At 38.0% G+C, this 15516-nt stretch overlaps 1 protein-coding gene across 4 annotated transcripts in view; it reads left to right on the forward strand.

Annotated features, from left to right (window-relative positions):
* Window positions 1-15516, forward strand: part of BABAM2 (BRISC and BRCA1 A complex member 2) — a 170027-nt gene that overhangs the window by 13983 nt on the left and 140528 nt on the right. For all 4 annotated transcript variants that reach the window (XR_004780991.2, XM_035561828.2, XM_035561817.2 and 1 more), the window contains one exon: window positions 5992-6068. Coding sequence is in view for 3 of the 4 variants with exons in the window: in XM_035561828.2 (XP_035417721.1) it covers window positions 5992-6068 (77 nt within the window). In the remaining variant the exon portion in view is untranslated. The remainder of the gene's footprint in view (window positions 1-5991; window positions 6069-15516) is intronic.

Below are 15516 nucleotides of genomic sequence, written 5' to 3' on the forward strand. Positions count from 1 at the left end.
ATGTATATATAGGAAAATCAGCACTTACAGCAGGTGAAGGTCTTGTTGGGAATATGTTTGGCGTATCTGGTGACACGCTGGAGTTTCCCAACTATGAATTGAAATACTATTGCAATTACAGAGTATCACCCATGCTAACAGGACTGAAAATCAATATCATCATCCTTTTTGCAATACCAAGAGTAGACCTCTTGTGTAGCTTAATTTTTATACTACGTTTGAGCAAACCAGCTAGGGTACAAATGAGTCTTACGAAAACAGTGTCTCTAACTCCTAAAAAGTTGATTCAGGTTTGTGATTTCCATATTTTAAAGAAAGTATACATGTAAGTAGCAATCACTCTAAATGTGGCTGGGTCTTTATATTTCTCAGAAGCGGTGGTGTACAGTTTTATCGTTTAAATGGAAGTCCCTTTCTAACATGTTATATAATATGTATGCCTGTATAAAAAAGGGGAACTGAAGATGAGCGTTAGTTGATTAGAATCTCTCTCCCATTTCAAATTTTGCCCAATTGATAGAATTTTTGTTAGATCTGTTCTTTTTCAGCAGCAGCTGCTCGGTGCTACTCTTGTGTATCTGCAGGACTCTGTAAAGGTTTGTGCCCTGTGTGTGATAGGGAGTTGGACTACGATAGAGGTTTTTACCATTCAAGTCAGCTTTCTAAATTGTGATTTCCACCAATTTTCTGTTTTCCGATCCCTTTAAAAAATAAAACTAAAACTGTCACCTGCTGCTGGCCTTCCTTTCACTCTCCTTCCCACTTGTAATTATTCTTAATGGTTCTGTAGATGACTTACCCATCTGTTGCAATTAATTCTTAATTAAATGGGATGAAATATTGTGTCTTCAAGGAAGGAACACTGGAGCAGATCCCCATCTACAGAGATGGGAAGAAAGAATCTAAAGGCTTCTACGAAGCCTGTTCCACAGAAGCTTAACATTGATTTATTTATTTTTTCTTGGCAAATGCTGGAATATGAGCTTTTGGTGGACTTCTGACTTTGCTGCCTATGGAAAAAAAAAGGAATATGAAAACAACCAACACTTTCTTCTTTCTGCCTTTACTAGGGGGACACACATGGTCGAGCTCCAGAGTTCCTTTGCTGCTATTATAAACCATGGCAGTTCACCTGTTGTCAGGGATACTCACACTTCATTGCTCAGAAAATTTCTATCCGTGGCAGCTAGCTTGTGTGCCAGGGTGCTGGGTTGTCTGCTCGGGCTACTGGCTGGCTACTGAAGGTGGTTGCTTCTTGATAACCGCAGCCAGAAAGGGTCTTGTTAGTAACAAGGAGTGGGGTTTGCCTGTCTTTGCCTCTGAGCTATGTTTGACTCTTACTGACAAAAAACTTCAGCCTCTGAACCCCTGGCTGAGTTGTGTCTCCTTGTTGCTGACACAAAGCTCATTTTCTTCAGCCTCTTGCATTATGGAAGGGACTTGACCTCCTTTTCCCCTAACAGTGTCTTTTGTCTTTCTATGGCATATACAGGAGCTATTTGAAACTTATGTTAGGTATGTTGGAGCTGGGAATGGTTAGGAGTACAGCCAGTGGTCACAACTTCCTTTGTCATGTTGCTCATTATTTGTGTGTGTTTTAGCAGTGTTTGCCACTAAAATATGGCTTTTAAATCAATAGCCCAGTGAACAATGAATGTTGTCCTTTATCTAAACAAATACTGATCCTCAGGGACAGCAGCTGTAACAACCTAAGCATCGTGAGATTAAAGGAGATTTTGCATCTCTGGCTATTCAGGTTAGGCAGCCTCAATATCAAGTTCCTGAAATCATAGTGGCTCAGATTCTTAGTCTAATTTTCTTTGCTGTTGCACAGTGAAATTCATTGATGATTTATCTTCGGGTGGTAATGGCATAAAAGCTTCTGTATGATTGGAAAACAAAGACTTGAATCACTAAACACATCACATACCTTTCTAATCAAGAAGTTTGATAGTCATCAAATAAATCTGGCATGAATATTGACTCATACACTTTTATCACCAGTTTAAAAAAAAAGATTTGTATGTTTCTTTGATAGCGCTGTTGTACTTCTGTTGATGATTCTGAACGTTTGCTGTGGATTACATGATTCTAAGCAGCAGAGTTTTAGGATTGATTTTAAAAGTGAGCTTCGGACTGGAATATAATATTTAAGGATATAAAGAAGTGTTTTTTAATTTTTTTTTGATAGAATAACCAGTCATCTCCAGACTTTAAGGATTAAGGTGGTAAGTAGTTGAGCTTTTGTTTAGTTGTGATGTGGTATAGAACTTATTTTTGGATAAGCTTTTACTAGGGCCCAGGTACTATAAAACTGCTCAACTTGGGAATGCTTTCAGGTGATGATTGTAGATGACTCGTTGATAGGAGTGTCTTACTGAAATCTGGGGATACCAGAGTCTTCCTTATTGTGGCTTCAGTCTTGTAAAACATTAAAGTAGCCCAGAAAGACAGGGAATAACCTTTTTTTATATTTAACAAAACAGACATTATAAATAGTCAATTAGTGATATATTGGTGTAAGAGAACCTTGTTGTTAAGCTCAGCTAGAACTGCCTTTCTAGATGCTTTTGAAATACTCTGGGAAGAAGACATTCATATTACTGCTCGGAGCATCAGAACATTAATTACTGCTCTGCGTCAAGGCTTTCCTGTGTAAAACATTAAGTACTTCGATGAAGGTATGCAAATCAATGTAATGTTTTCCATGAATAGGTAGCATGTCTATTCATCATGAGATGAAGTCAGCTTCTGAAATTCATTTTCAACACCAGATATTGTTGTTCTATCAATTTCCTGTGAAGATGGGACAACAAAAAAATCTTTAAAAGACCTTATCGTATCATTCTTCTTCAGTGTCACTTTTGTGGGGGCCATACTAAGTAAAATGATCATCAAAAGTGAAATATTACATTTTGGAGAGGATAGAGGCCGAGCTTCTGGGTCAGGTAATTGTGTGAGGTTCTGTGCATTAAGGAAAATAAGGCAAGAGGAGATGCCCATGTCCACGGCATTATTTCTGACTTTCGGTAAAAATATGGCACAGACAGGCTGCTAGTTGTACCAAAATTGTGATTTGCCTGAAGAGTTTTGTTCTTTTACTGTTTATACTAAAAAGTAGCTGCCTCTTTCCAAATGGACTCATGTAAGATTTTATGCTTGGTTGCTCAGACTATTGCAGTTTTTGAAGTCTCTTTTGCAGCCTAATCCAAGAGTGTAATTTGTCAAAAAAACAAAACAAAACAAAAAAGACATCACCACTAACAGCAAATAAATAAAAAAAAAAAAACCAAACACCTGCATACTGTCATTTTTCATCACTTTTAGACCTGTAAAATTTAAAACATCTCTAGTGGATTATAATAATCTAGGAAAAATCTAGGAAAAATACTTAGTATTCCTTTTAGGGACATTTACCATTAAATCAAGCTTTATTTTATTTTAATGTTAAAGAATATTGTACTTTCCTTAAGTATTTCCAAATGCCCCATTGTGCTGAAAGATTGTAGGGTATCCGATTTTTTTTCTGTTGAAAAGCTAGTTATATATAATAATGTTACTTTGGAAAAAATAAATGTGACCTGTGATACTTTGAAAAAAGCTGCCATTAAATATTAACTGATGTTGCAGATACAGTTTGGAACTTGTAAATGATTTTTTTTGTATGCTTCCTAGAATTGGCCTTATGTGATGTGAGCCTTAGGAATGACTTGAAAGTAGATAATAACTCTCATACTTATGCTGTTAAATTCATCCACAGCCATTAAAACACTCGAACAGTGGGCATTCCTTTATTGCTGCTCTCACCTACTAATAAAATGCATCTTTGAAGAAATGTTGTTCCCTTACTTCTATTGTGTTGGGTCTCCAATCTTGCATGTTCTTAAACAGAAGCTAATTTTACTCCCAGTGAGGGCAATGATACTTTTTGTTCTGGCTAAGCCATGTTTAGATGTAATTCAAAAAGTATTAGTGTAACGCATTAAATCAAAATACTTTTCAGCTCTGGTCCTGCATCCAGCGTGCTGCGTTCCCTTTCACATTGGCATCATCTGCAGGTTTAAAAAACATCTCTTTTCCATTGTCAGAGCTTTTCAATGACATTCTGAATAGTATTCTGCCAGAAGAACCCCCCCCCTCAGTGCGCTTTGCATGAAGCAAGATGAGAACTAATCTCTCGTGAAACTTGCCTTTCAGTAAGCTCTGTACACATCTGATAGTAGTTGTATCTGAATCATGTTTCTGTAGATTGTTCTGCACAGTGCTCTCACAAGACATTGCAAAAACCTTCCTAGGGTGAAGATAGGACATCTGTTGCTTCCCTTTGCAAGGACAGTTATCTCATGTCTGTGATACTGAAATAGCACAGTGTATTCTTGCTGAACCAATCCAGGCTGTGAATTGTACCTATGATAGATTCTAGGTGCACACAAGTGAATTGCTGATTTTCTGTCTAGTTTTATGGAAACGTAAGTGAATTTAATTATCTGTAGTTCTATGGCTTCCTCTTTGATGAAGCTATGTGAGGGCACAAATTTGATTAAATTGTCAGTGTAGCTTACTGAATACAAACAATCTGAAGGCACTGTATGTAGTTTCCTTAGCTTGGAAGCTGAAAGAGAGAAGAGACTGTACCGGCAGTGTCTGATGGAAATGGCACGTCGAGTGTATTAGTGCAAATGAGCAATACCTTGTTTGTCCTCCTGCTGCTTCTGCAGTAAGGCAGGTACAGCTGCAGGAGTTACTGTGTTGTGTCTGCAGTGTAGGATCTGATTTTTTTCTGTGCTTTCTGGCATACTCATTTCTTTTTGCTTTGGCTGTGTGTGTGGCCCAGTAAACACATTGTTTGTTTCATGGTGTTGTCAGTGGTTTGTATTACAGCTCTGCCAGTGATCTGATACTTGAGCTTAGGGAAGTTATTTTACCTTTGTCTAACTTCTTTTCACTGTTTATTTTGTCTAGTCAGCCTCTCTTTCATTGTGAGCTTTATGTGGCTTGCAACAAGTGTAGCTCTTGTGCTGGGGCTGCAAACAATTCTCAATGTTATTAGACTGGCAAGAAGACTTCTGGATAATCAGGATGCCTGGGTATGGAAAGCAATGGGCTGCTAAGGGCTTCCAGCAGTTACGCTACGGGAACCAGCCCTGTGCCCAGTGGCCTCCAGTGGTGAGAGCTCCAGGGACCATTGCCGTTCCTGCCAGTGAAACAATTCATGTCGTCGTTTTTCTCAGTATAGCTGAGATTTTTGGTTTTGGTATATGACTTATAAGGTATGAAATAGTCATCTCTAGCCTAGACCCTAAACAGTTTCAGTCACTCTTCTGCTGGTAGAATGCTCGCACATCACCGTGGGACCCAACTGTCATTGCAGTATTCAGGTGCGCAGGAGTTGTCAGCTGGTCACAGATCACAAACCTCTGTGCCTGGTTGTCAGAGCCAACCAGATTCTGCAACTTGCTTACCTGGAGGCTTCCTCTGAGACTTTGCAGAAGGGAGAAACTAAAGGTTAAAATAGGTAAAAATGACTGAATTGTTGATGTGTTAAGATTAATCTCAGGTGTCAGGATGGCAGGATAGGGAGCATGCAACCATGTTATTATGGTATATGTAAAGAATTGTCATCTGCAAAATGGTATACATATATATATATATATATATATCATAGAGAACTTTGATGGCTTTGCTTAGTGGATATTCTAATAACATCCTCAAAACAGGGCATTTTTATGTGTATGTTTTGTCTTAAAATGGGAAAGAGAACTGTTGGCACAGATCCTAAATTTTCTCATGATGTTGCGAGAACTGCTGTTCAGGAGTGAATGGGCCTTCTGCATCCTTCCTACCTTTTCTTTTTCCCCGAACTGTAAAGATGAGTATTTTTAGTCTTCACAAAATTGTTACTTTGTCAGTCGTTTGTTTGCTGCAGAGTAACGTTAGCATCCGCTGCCATCTGTAACAGCTTAAAACATTCTTTTCTTATCTTCATTTTAGCTGTACATCCTTGACTCCTGGACCTAGCTGTGATCGGTTTAAGCTGCATATCCCTTATGCTGGAGAAACACTCAAATGTAAGTTTAAAACTACTGTAATTGCATCTTGGACGTTCTTTCAGCAATGTCTTCTCTGTCGAGTTTTACCGTGTCTGTAACTAATTTTATGAGTTTTGAAATACATTTTGTTTTCTTAGAGATGAAGCTTTAAAAAAAAATCAACTGTAAGAATACCTTTTTAAGATAAGTTTACTGCCTTCCTTAATATAGTGACAAAGTTGAAAACATGAATCCCAAAAGTCAGAAGTCACAAGCTCCTCCCCAATTTTTCTAATAAATGTTATGACTAAGACAATATGATGACCATTTTTAGTCTCACTCGTAAATGTTTGGTATTGTTTCTTTCTTTCTCTTATAAGAAGAATTCTCTAGTAAGATACAGCAAAAGACAGTCTGGTGTTTTATTAGGTATCTCTAAATAGTAACAGCTATGTTTTACCAGATTAGAGAGATGTCACTCACTGTTTTGATTTAGTGTTGTGTTTAAATCTGCCTTACTCTTGGAGGTCCTGCTTGTGCTGGATTATTTGCTCAATCTTCAATTAGTCTGTGTTTTGGTTCAAATGATTAGAATAATATTTGCTTTATGTGTTTTGGGGTTTTTGTTGTTTTAGAAGATAGAAAATTATATTCTAAACACCCGAGTTGTTGATAATCTGCATATGGAAAATGGTAAAGTTGTGCTGTGTGTCTAACAACTGAAATATGAGAGAGGATGAAGAATTTCTGATAAAGGAAAATGTGAAGCTTGGTATCTTTAGATTTAGGACAGCACTGGTGAAACCACATCTGGAGTACTGTGTCCAGTTTTGGTCTCTTCAGTATCAGAAAGACATGGGCATATTGGAGTGAGTCCAGCAAAAGACCATGAAGATGATAGAGGGACTGCTGTGTCTGTTGTACCAGGAGAGTCCAAGAAAGCTGGAGCTGCTTTGTCTCCAGAAGAAAAGGCTTAGGGCAGATATTATCAAAGGGTATAAATACCTGATTGGGGGGGTGGGGTGGGGAGGAGGAAATAAGGAAAGCAGAACCAGACTCTTCTCAGTGGTGGCCACTGAAAGGACCAGAGGAAATGGTCACAAACTGAAATACAGAAGGTCCCATCCGAATATTAGGGAAAAACTTACTTGTCGGTGTGGTCCAACAGCAGAAGTGGAGCTGAGAGCTTGTGTAGGTTGTATGTCTCCGTCCTTGGAGGTACCTGCAACTCAACTGGATGTGACCCTTACCAACCTGCTGTAGTAGATCTATGTCTGAGCAGAGGGGATTGAACTATATAGCCTCCAGAGGTGTCTGCCACCCTCAAGTATCCTGCAATTCTGTGAAAAGCTGCTATCTGGAGGAGTAAGTACTTAATGTAAACAGAATTATTAAACATTTAAAACTCCTACTGCTTTGATAAAATCCATTTAGACTGCATCATACACATGCTATGTCTCTCTAAGACATTTTAAATATTAAGAGTGTTGTATTCCTTCTGTAGTAGTTTTTCTTCTCATTACATAGTGCACAAGAAACCCTTCTGCTTTATGAATGGAAATCGATGCAGTTAAACTTCTTATCGTTACAAGTACGTTAAAGCTTCCAATTGGCACCTATAAGTAAAGTTGTTCTTCTCAGAAGTTGGTCTGGAAATTTGTGCATATGTTTGTGAGATAGATGAGCTAGGTTCCTTTATCAGTCTACTATGAATATTTTTTCTATTCTAAAAGTACAAAGTTATGGCTCAAGAAATCTAATTCTTTTCCAAAAGAGAAAAATGGCATATTAAGCCCTAGCTAGCAATTATTACCAAAAAAAAAAGGGGGGTGGGGGTATGAAACATGGGGGATGACCCTATTTCAGTAAGTAAAGGCCATATTATTTGAAGCTACTACTGTAGCAAGTGGAATTTTTGTCCCTATTTTAAACTTACAAATAATTTGAATAGCAGACTGAATCTGTTCAATCTTGGTGTGTGCTACAATGTGTAGTTGATTCTACTTGAGACTTGTTTCATGGCTACAATCAAGATGCAGTGAAGAAGCTTTATTGCATGACGTTGCTATAGAGAATGCTACTGCATTTTCTATGAGACTGTAGTAACCCTCTAATTTATCATTTTACAGGGACCTGTTATTATATTCTGAGAGCTTCAAGTCTCTACTTGCTTTTAAGTAGTGGCTAGAATTGTTCTTAATTCGTAAGAGAGAATTAGTAGATTAAAATGCACACAGGCAAGGATACAGACAATACCAATACACCTAATGACTATATTGCAGTTACAGTATTTGGAAATATGATTATGGACTATACATTAAACTTCAGTATTTAGAAATCCTCTTTTCTCACAGTTCTTGTATTTTGAACATCACATAAGTAATTAAATAAAACAACATGCTAGTGATGTTCACCTTCCCAAAAAAATTAAAGGCACAATTTTATCATGCTACATATTTCAACATTATGGCCAGCTGAATGTAGAAAGAGGCATAAACAAGTGTCTCTCTTTCACAGATACCTAATAGTAGCAATGAATTCAATGGATAATGATTCTCCTCATTTCAGCCTTACATGTTTGAAAATGCTGTGTGTCGTTCAGTCTCATAGCGTGTGGAGTAAAGTGATGCCAGCAGGTTCAAGAAAGCTTTAAGAATTATGTGTTCAGATCTCTAGTGATGGTAGGGGAAGACTGCCATGGTACGTAACCAAAGATTTGTAGATACTTTGTTGTAGGCTGTTGCTAGATACGTTATCTTTTAAGGGCAGAATATTTCTGCAAAGGAAAGTTGCGAAATCTGCTAGAATAAAAAGATTGGCTGAAAATGTTCAGAAGCTTCAGTGTATGGCCTTCATTATGTGGTACCAAATGCAGGCTGAAATGTGTAGTTCCTTTGTGGTTTCTCTTGCATCCTCTTTGCAACAGATCAGATCTTTGCATATCATCAATCATAACCGCTGCCACTGTACAAGTACCCAAGTATTAATCCCAGCATGTTGAAAACTGTTGGTACACTACTTTAGGGAAGTATAATTGCATAGTCACAGGCCTGTTTTCCAAAGGACCAGGCAGTTCACTGTTTTTTTTGAAAAAGGAGAAAGTGTACATGCAGGCAATGCAGTGGCTGACTACCTGTAGTACAAAATAATTTTTTTTTTTGAGCTTTAGTAACATCAAATATCCAGTGACTTAGGGTGCCTTGCTGGCAATTAATGTAATTTCTTGAGAGCCATAGAATCCTAAAATATCCTGAGTTGGAAGGGACTCATGAGGGTAATTGAGTTGAACTCCTGACTCTGTGATAGAGCACCAGTTAACTAAATAGTCATTTTTTTCAGATATCATGTTCACTTCACTTTTGCATTTATTCTGAGTTTCTGGAATGTTATTACCAGTTACTTAAGTCCAGTGAGGAATAAGAGCTTGGGGTTATCCACAGTTTTATGCTTGAGACAATGTTACGTCAGTGTTGGAGATAAATTAGGTTATTAAATTAGTCTTCCATCATACTTCAAAAAATTTCAAATTATGTTTTCAGAGATACCTTACTGAAGAAAATTGAGTGTAAATTTTGTGTTTTTATGGCCAGGATGGTTGAAAAATTGAGCTGCTTCTTGGTAGATTTCAGACAGCAATGTTAGTATTTTAATGAAGCCATCCAGGACTCAGTGCTGCTGCATTAAACTCATTGCTTTTCTTTATATCTGACTATTTTTTAAAGTTCTTAGTAAGAGTTTAAATTTTAAGAAGACGAAGTGTCCATGATACTCTATAATGAGTGTAAGGTGTAGTAAGGTTGAATCTGTGTTCCAGGGACAAAACTTAGAGTAAGTGGTGTATCCCAGTATGTCCTTTATTGCAAACTGAATATCTGCTGAGTAAAGTTTGGTATTATTTCTGGAGAAGTATTTGCATATTTTGAGGTGAAGTGTTCTGTACTTCTTAGACATAGTGGTCTTCCTTGCTGAAAAATCAAGGCAGATGTCATTGCTTATCCTGAGAATTTCTGCTGGATTATAAGCTCTCATAGTCTTATTGAATAATATTTGTAATTAAAATGCATCATTAAGAATTAGTTGCTTGGTCACTGCAATTTTGTTCCAATGAACCCTGGAATTGCTTTTGGTTTTCATTTTGCACTCAAGATTTTGCTGCTTCTTGCTGCTAAGAGAACCTGACCCTTTCACCCCTCCCACCCCCCCCTTGTGTTCCTTACATTTTCTTTTTCAGGCACTGATGCCTTCCTCTCTCTCTGTCCTTGAGTGCTGTCATCTGGAATTTAACGGTGATTAAACAATGTGTTGCCCTTGTGATGCTACTGTTTTCTGTGGCCTCTTGAACTATAGTATTTTCGTCTTCTGTCTGATTTTCACTGTTCTTGTGAGTAGACTGCAGCTCAGGGTTCTGCTGCTACCACTTTGTTAGGTTTCCTTCATCCTGAAGAATGTTTCTTTTGTCTCATTTGAAGCTTAGCTTTTCTTTTTCTTTTCTTGTTTCTTCTTTTTTGCTCCTGATTTCTTTTTCTTAGCTTCTTACGAATGTTAGTAATAATCCTTAGAATGAGAAGTCACTGTCTTGCTGCCTCACTAGCTGGTCTAAAATATTCCCCATAGTACGCTTTGTAGAATTTCAGTTGGTTTTCTTCCTTTGATGGCAGTACCTCAGTAAGTTTATCTAGTCTTCCTGTGGCTTTCTGCTTTAAGGAAGTAATAAGAAGAACAGAAAATGAAAAATATAGAGGAGTACCTGACCTTGTTGCCCTTCTAAAAGCTGCTTTGCTAATTTTATTTGCTAAACACTTGTTTATTGTGCCAGCAAACAATTGGAAAAATGATTTTGCAAGTAATCTTAAGAGTTAAGATTTGCATAACCAGGTTGCTGCAGTGTGTATGTCAGCCTTCTGTGCAGCATTAGGTCACTAGCTGAGGTTGTGGTTTAGTTGAGGCTCTTACAGGAAGGACTTTTTTTATACTTACAAAATACTTAGATTATACTTAGGTGATATCATTATTTGCATGGTAAGTGTCTTTTTGTTGGGTCATCCAAGGTACCAAAGATTCTCCCTGGCAATGTGTTTTCTAAAGAAATGTTGAGTCTTAATTTTTGTGGTAAGGGTAATGAATATTCTTTCTTTGGGAACCTGCTAATGAATGTCAAATGAATGTTACTAATGGGAAACATCAAGAGATAATCTAGTCTTCTTTTATATTTATTTCCTCTTAGACTACAAAGCTTAAAATACTTTCTGCTTTTAAATAATCACTTTCATGTCTAGCACTATTACTCTTATTGACACTTCTCCTTGTGTTTTGGACTTCCCTTTAGCACGTAATGGGCAGAACTTTTTTTTTGCAGGTAAAAGTCTTAAATAGTATATTTCTTCATCAAAAGAAATGACCTTACATTATATACCTACAAGTGTGGAATTAGGGAGGCTTAAGGCTTAGGCTAGGCCACCATATTTGTAGTGCCTTTCTCCATTGCTCTCTTCTCTTTTCTACTCCTGTTTGGGCTCCAGTTACTGATGATTCTGCAGTCTGTTTGCTTCAGGGTGGTTTTGTCCTTCATTTTCACTTTCCCTTTTTTAAGCTACCTGGTGTCTGTTACAGCTCCGATGTTGCCTGTCTTTAATTTCTACCAACAACTCCAGTGTTGCCTGTCTTTAATTTCTACCGACAACTCCCGTGATGTCTGTCTCTAATTTCTACCAGTGTCTTATCTCTTCTTGTATTATCTGTTGCTCTCTTTTGTCCTCTTCACTTCTAGTACTAACGTTTTTGGGAAGGCAGTTGCCCAGCTACCTAAATGCGAGTAGCTCAGATTGTTTGTAGAACAAGCTGCTTTCTTGTTCAGCCTGGGATCCAGCTCATTTACTTCATTTTTGCAGATTTGCCCACCTTCAGCCCTTTATGACAGAGCACTATGTCTCTCTCTGTACACTGGCTTGAACTTTTTTTCCCCCTCCTTATAGCTGTATTTGTCAGTTGAAGTTAAAGAAATAAAAATAGCCACAACCCTTTGGCACCCACCACCCCCCTAAGAACCAAATAACTATCCCCCAAGTCCTTCCTGTATCTTTTTTCTTACAACGTCTTGATTGAAGAAGTGGGACTTGATTCAGTTGCCTAACTAGAGGCGTCTAATGCTGTCTGAGGTGCCTGAGAGTATCTTGCCTGGCCTTTTCAGCTGCTGACCCACAGGGCACTGATCTCATTAAAAAAACACGTTACATCTGCCATAGATGTCTCAGATGCCCTAAGGCATCTCAAATGGCCCTAAGCAACATGGTTAGACAGCTGACCCAGGCTCCTTGGCAGCTTTGCATGTGGTGGAATAGCAGTACAGAGAAGAAAGGTGGTTTTTTATATACAAAAACTTTTTAAAAATTGTTTTTCTTTTAAGAAATGCTGTTGAGACTTTAATGCTGATTCCTGTGCCCTTCTTCAGCTGGTATGTTGATTCACATAAAAAGTAAGAAATTAAGCTTAAGAGCATTACAGTTCCTTGCTATCAGATGTCTCTAAGCTTCTGGAATAGTTCTGACTTTTTGCTTAAAAAAAGAAAAACGGTAAGAAATTTAAGGTATGCGTTGTTTACTGTAGTAGGGTTGTATTTTATGGCCAGATGATCAGGAGTCCCACAGTATTCCCAGATGCCATTTGAGGGTAGCTGCCCTCCCATGTGGGCCGAACTCCTTATTCAACAGATCATTTTCAGAGGAGCTTCTGAGGTATAATCATCTTACTCTACTTGACAGTGAATGGCTTGGCAGCAGCAACACCACAGCAAAAATAGGGTTGTTCCTATTTCTTCTTCCAGTAGTAGTTCCGTGTTTACTAAGGTTGAATTGTTATTTCAGGAGCTATTTGTCTTTCTGTCAAAAAATTAATAATAGGTTTTATGGGTAGTGTATTACTATATTTGACTTAAAGCCTGTAGAACAAAAACCTTTAGGGTAAAATCCAGTGACAAGTCAGCAGGTCTCCAGTGGTTCATTCAAATCTTTTCATACTGCTGACCGTCTTGATCACAGATCATAGTGAGTAACTGATTCCTTTTCTACCTGTACAGACAATTGCCAAGGGCTGCTTTACGTAAGAATTTGTTTGTAGAAGGGATGGATCAGTGTTTCTATGCAGAATCTGCGTGGCCACTGAAGGAGATAGATTAGCATTCTGAATACATGAATAATGTCATTCTACTTACAGTCTTCTTAATATTCAACAAGGACAGTTTCTTTATTTTCCCAAAACTGATTCTCCACGTAGGATTGGTCTCTTGCTTCAGCATTGTTCCCTGTGAATGCATTTTGTGATCGAATTACACTTGGATTTTTTTCATTTTTTAAAAACCAAAAGGATTGATATCCAACATACAAATTATATCCAAATTGATCTTATTCCAGGCTGCAGTGGAGATGCATTCATTCTACGTATTTAGAGCTGACTTAGCTTTTTCTGACCCCAGGAATTTCTGAAGGATGTAGATTTCCCTTCAAAAGTAAAGTCTGTGGATTTCTAGGTCAGTAACTGGTATGTTGCTTCCTAATTTTTGCCTTCTTTAGGTAAACAGAGATGTAAATGCTGTGGTACTAGCAGTATGACATCTTTCTGTACTACTAAATTTACAGCACAGTTTAAAAAAAAAAAAAAAAGAAAAGGTGAAGTTATCAGGAGAGGAAAAACTACATATAGGATAGGCCAGTGGAAAGCAACTATAAGCATCTAAGAAACTTCTGAGTTTCTAACCCCTTTGTTAGACATGTATTTTGGCTGAACAGATGAGAAAAGAACTCCGTGTGTGTTAAAAGAAAATGATAGATTTAAGTATTAATATTTCTATCTTTTTGTCTGTTGGGAGCACATTAACTTTTCCTTTGAAATCCTGTGAAGTAAAATATTTCAAAATTTAATGCTATTTGCCTGAGGAGAGAATATGAAGAATAGGGGATAGTGGGAAGTGGATTTTGGGTAGTGAGAAGCAAAAAGATGTATAAAACACTCTTTTTCTTCTAATTTATCTTTAACTTCATGGCTTTAACTTTATTGAATTAATTTTAAATTCTGTAGTACTATTTAATTGGAAATATAATTTCATTGAAGTAATCATTGGCTAGTGTATCTATAAAACTGAGACAACTGGTCTGAGTGTGAAGGTTTTGTCTGCGTTGTTCTTAAACTGGAATGGACGTGGTCACTGATGTCCTGAAATGCTACACATTTGCCTTCTGTCAAGGGAATAACAGCAAATAGAGTTGAAACTTCAGAGGAAGTATGTTCTCAAGAGCTGGGGATGCAAGGAAAGGGGTATTTGTTTTGTTTAGACAAGATGGGGAGAGAATGCAGGGCTATTTTGATTTTTGGTATTTATAGTTTCAAAAATCAAAATGGTAGCCATTCTCAAACTCTGAGGACAATCATTTTGCAAGTGGCTTTATTGGTTGAAAATGCTACGTTCTTACCCCAGCACAATTTTATTAGAAGATGGTAAGCCACAGGTAATATCATGTCACTATTAAATAAAGTAGTTGTTTAGAAATGTTTCTAGTAGGCCAGGACAAACCGGGAGATGGTGATTCAAAATACTAAACACGTTACATCTTGGAGTCTCACTGTAGAGACTAGTGTGAACGTTTATGTGAAGTAAAATCATATTTACTGTTGAGTTGGCCACTGTGATTACTTAAATACCTTTTGTTTGACTATAAAAATGCATTTTTTTATTTATGCATGATAGCCTAACCAGGCAAGCTGATAAATGCAGAGTTAATTCTTTATTTATTTATTTAACAAGAGCAAAACTCAGATATAGGATTTATACTGAATAGTTCTTTGATGTCAATAGGTCACCAAAATTTTTAAAGGAAAATATCTGCAGAGGTAGTCACTCCTCAGCTGATACGGGGTGATATGCCGCTAATTCTCAGTGGAAGAGGGGTGTGACAGAAGAAGGTAGCCAAGAGCAGCTATGAGCATATGAGAGAGGTAGTAGACAGGTTTGGCCAGTTACAACCGTGATGAGCCTGACCTCGGTGCTGGTTCTCGGTGTGGCCATGCATCACACCTCAGGGGGTCACAGAGAGTGCCCTCCCCAGCTGTTGGACCCACTCCCACAGCAGGAGTCACTGCCCGCAGTGTGCAGCTGTCCTGAACCCCAAATTGTGTAAATCCACCACCAAGCATATCAAAGTGTTAGCGCCAGCTTTAAGTGACTGTCATACCTGAGCACTGGATGCGGTGGTGTTCTGGAAGCTTGTATGAGTTCTCTTCACTTCTTTTTGCTGGAGAACTGAGAGCACAGGGCGGAAAGAAGTGTTTGTACCTGCTCGAACCTTCACATTGTGCCTGCTGCCATAGCTTCTTTGCGGTTCACCTGTTCCTTTGGAGCTTGCAGAGGTGAGTGCAGTGTGTGCCTAATCTCAGTACTCTGAGAAGAGTCCTGGAGCCACCTTATGATGTAAGGTTCTTTAATACTTTTTCACTAATC

Source organism: Cygnus atratus, chromosome 3 (genome assembly GCF_013377495.2).
Source record: "Cygnus atratus isolate AKBS03 ecotype Queensland, Australia chromosome 3, CAtr_DNAZoo_HiC_assembly, whole genome shotgun sequence".
In the NCBI taxonomy this organism is placed as follows: Eukaryota; Metazoa; Chordata; class Aves; order Anseriformes; family Anatidae; genus Cygnus; species Cygnus atratus.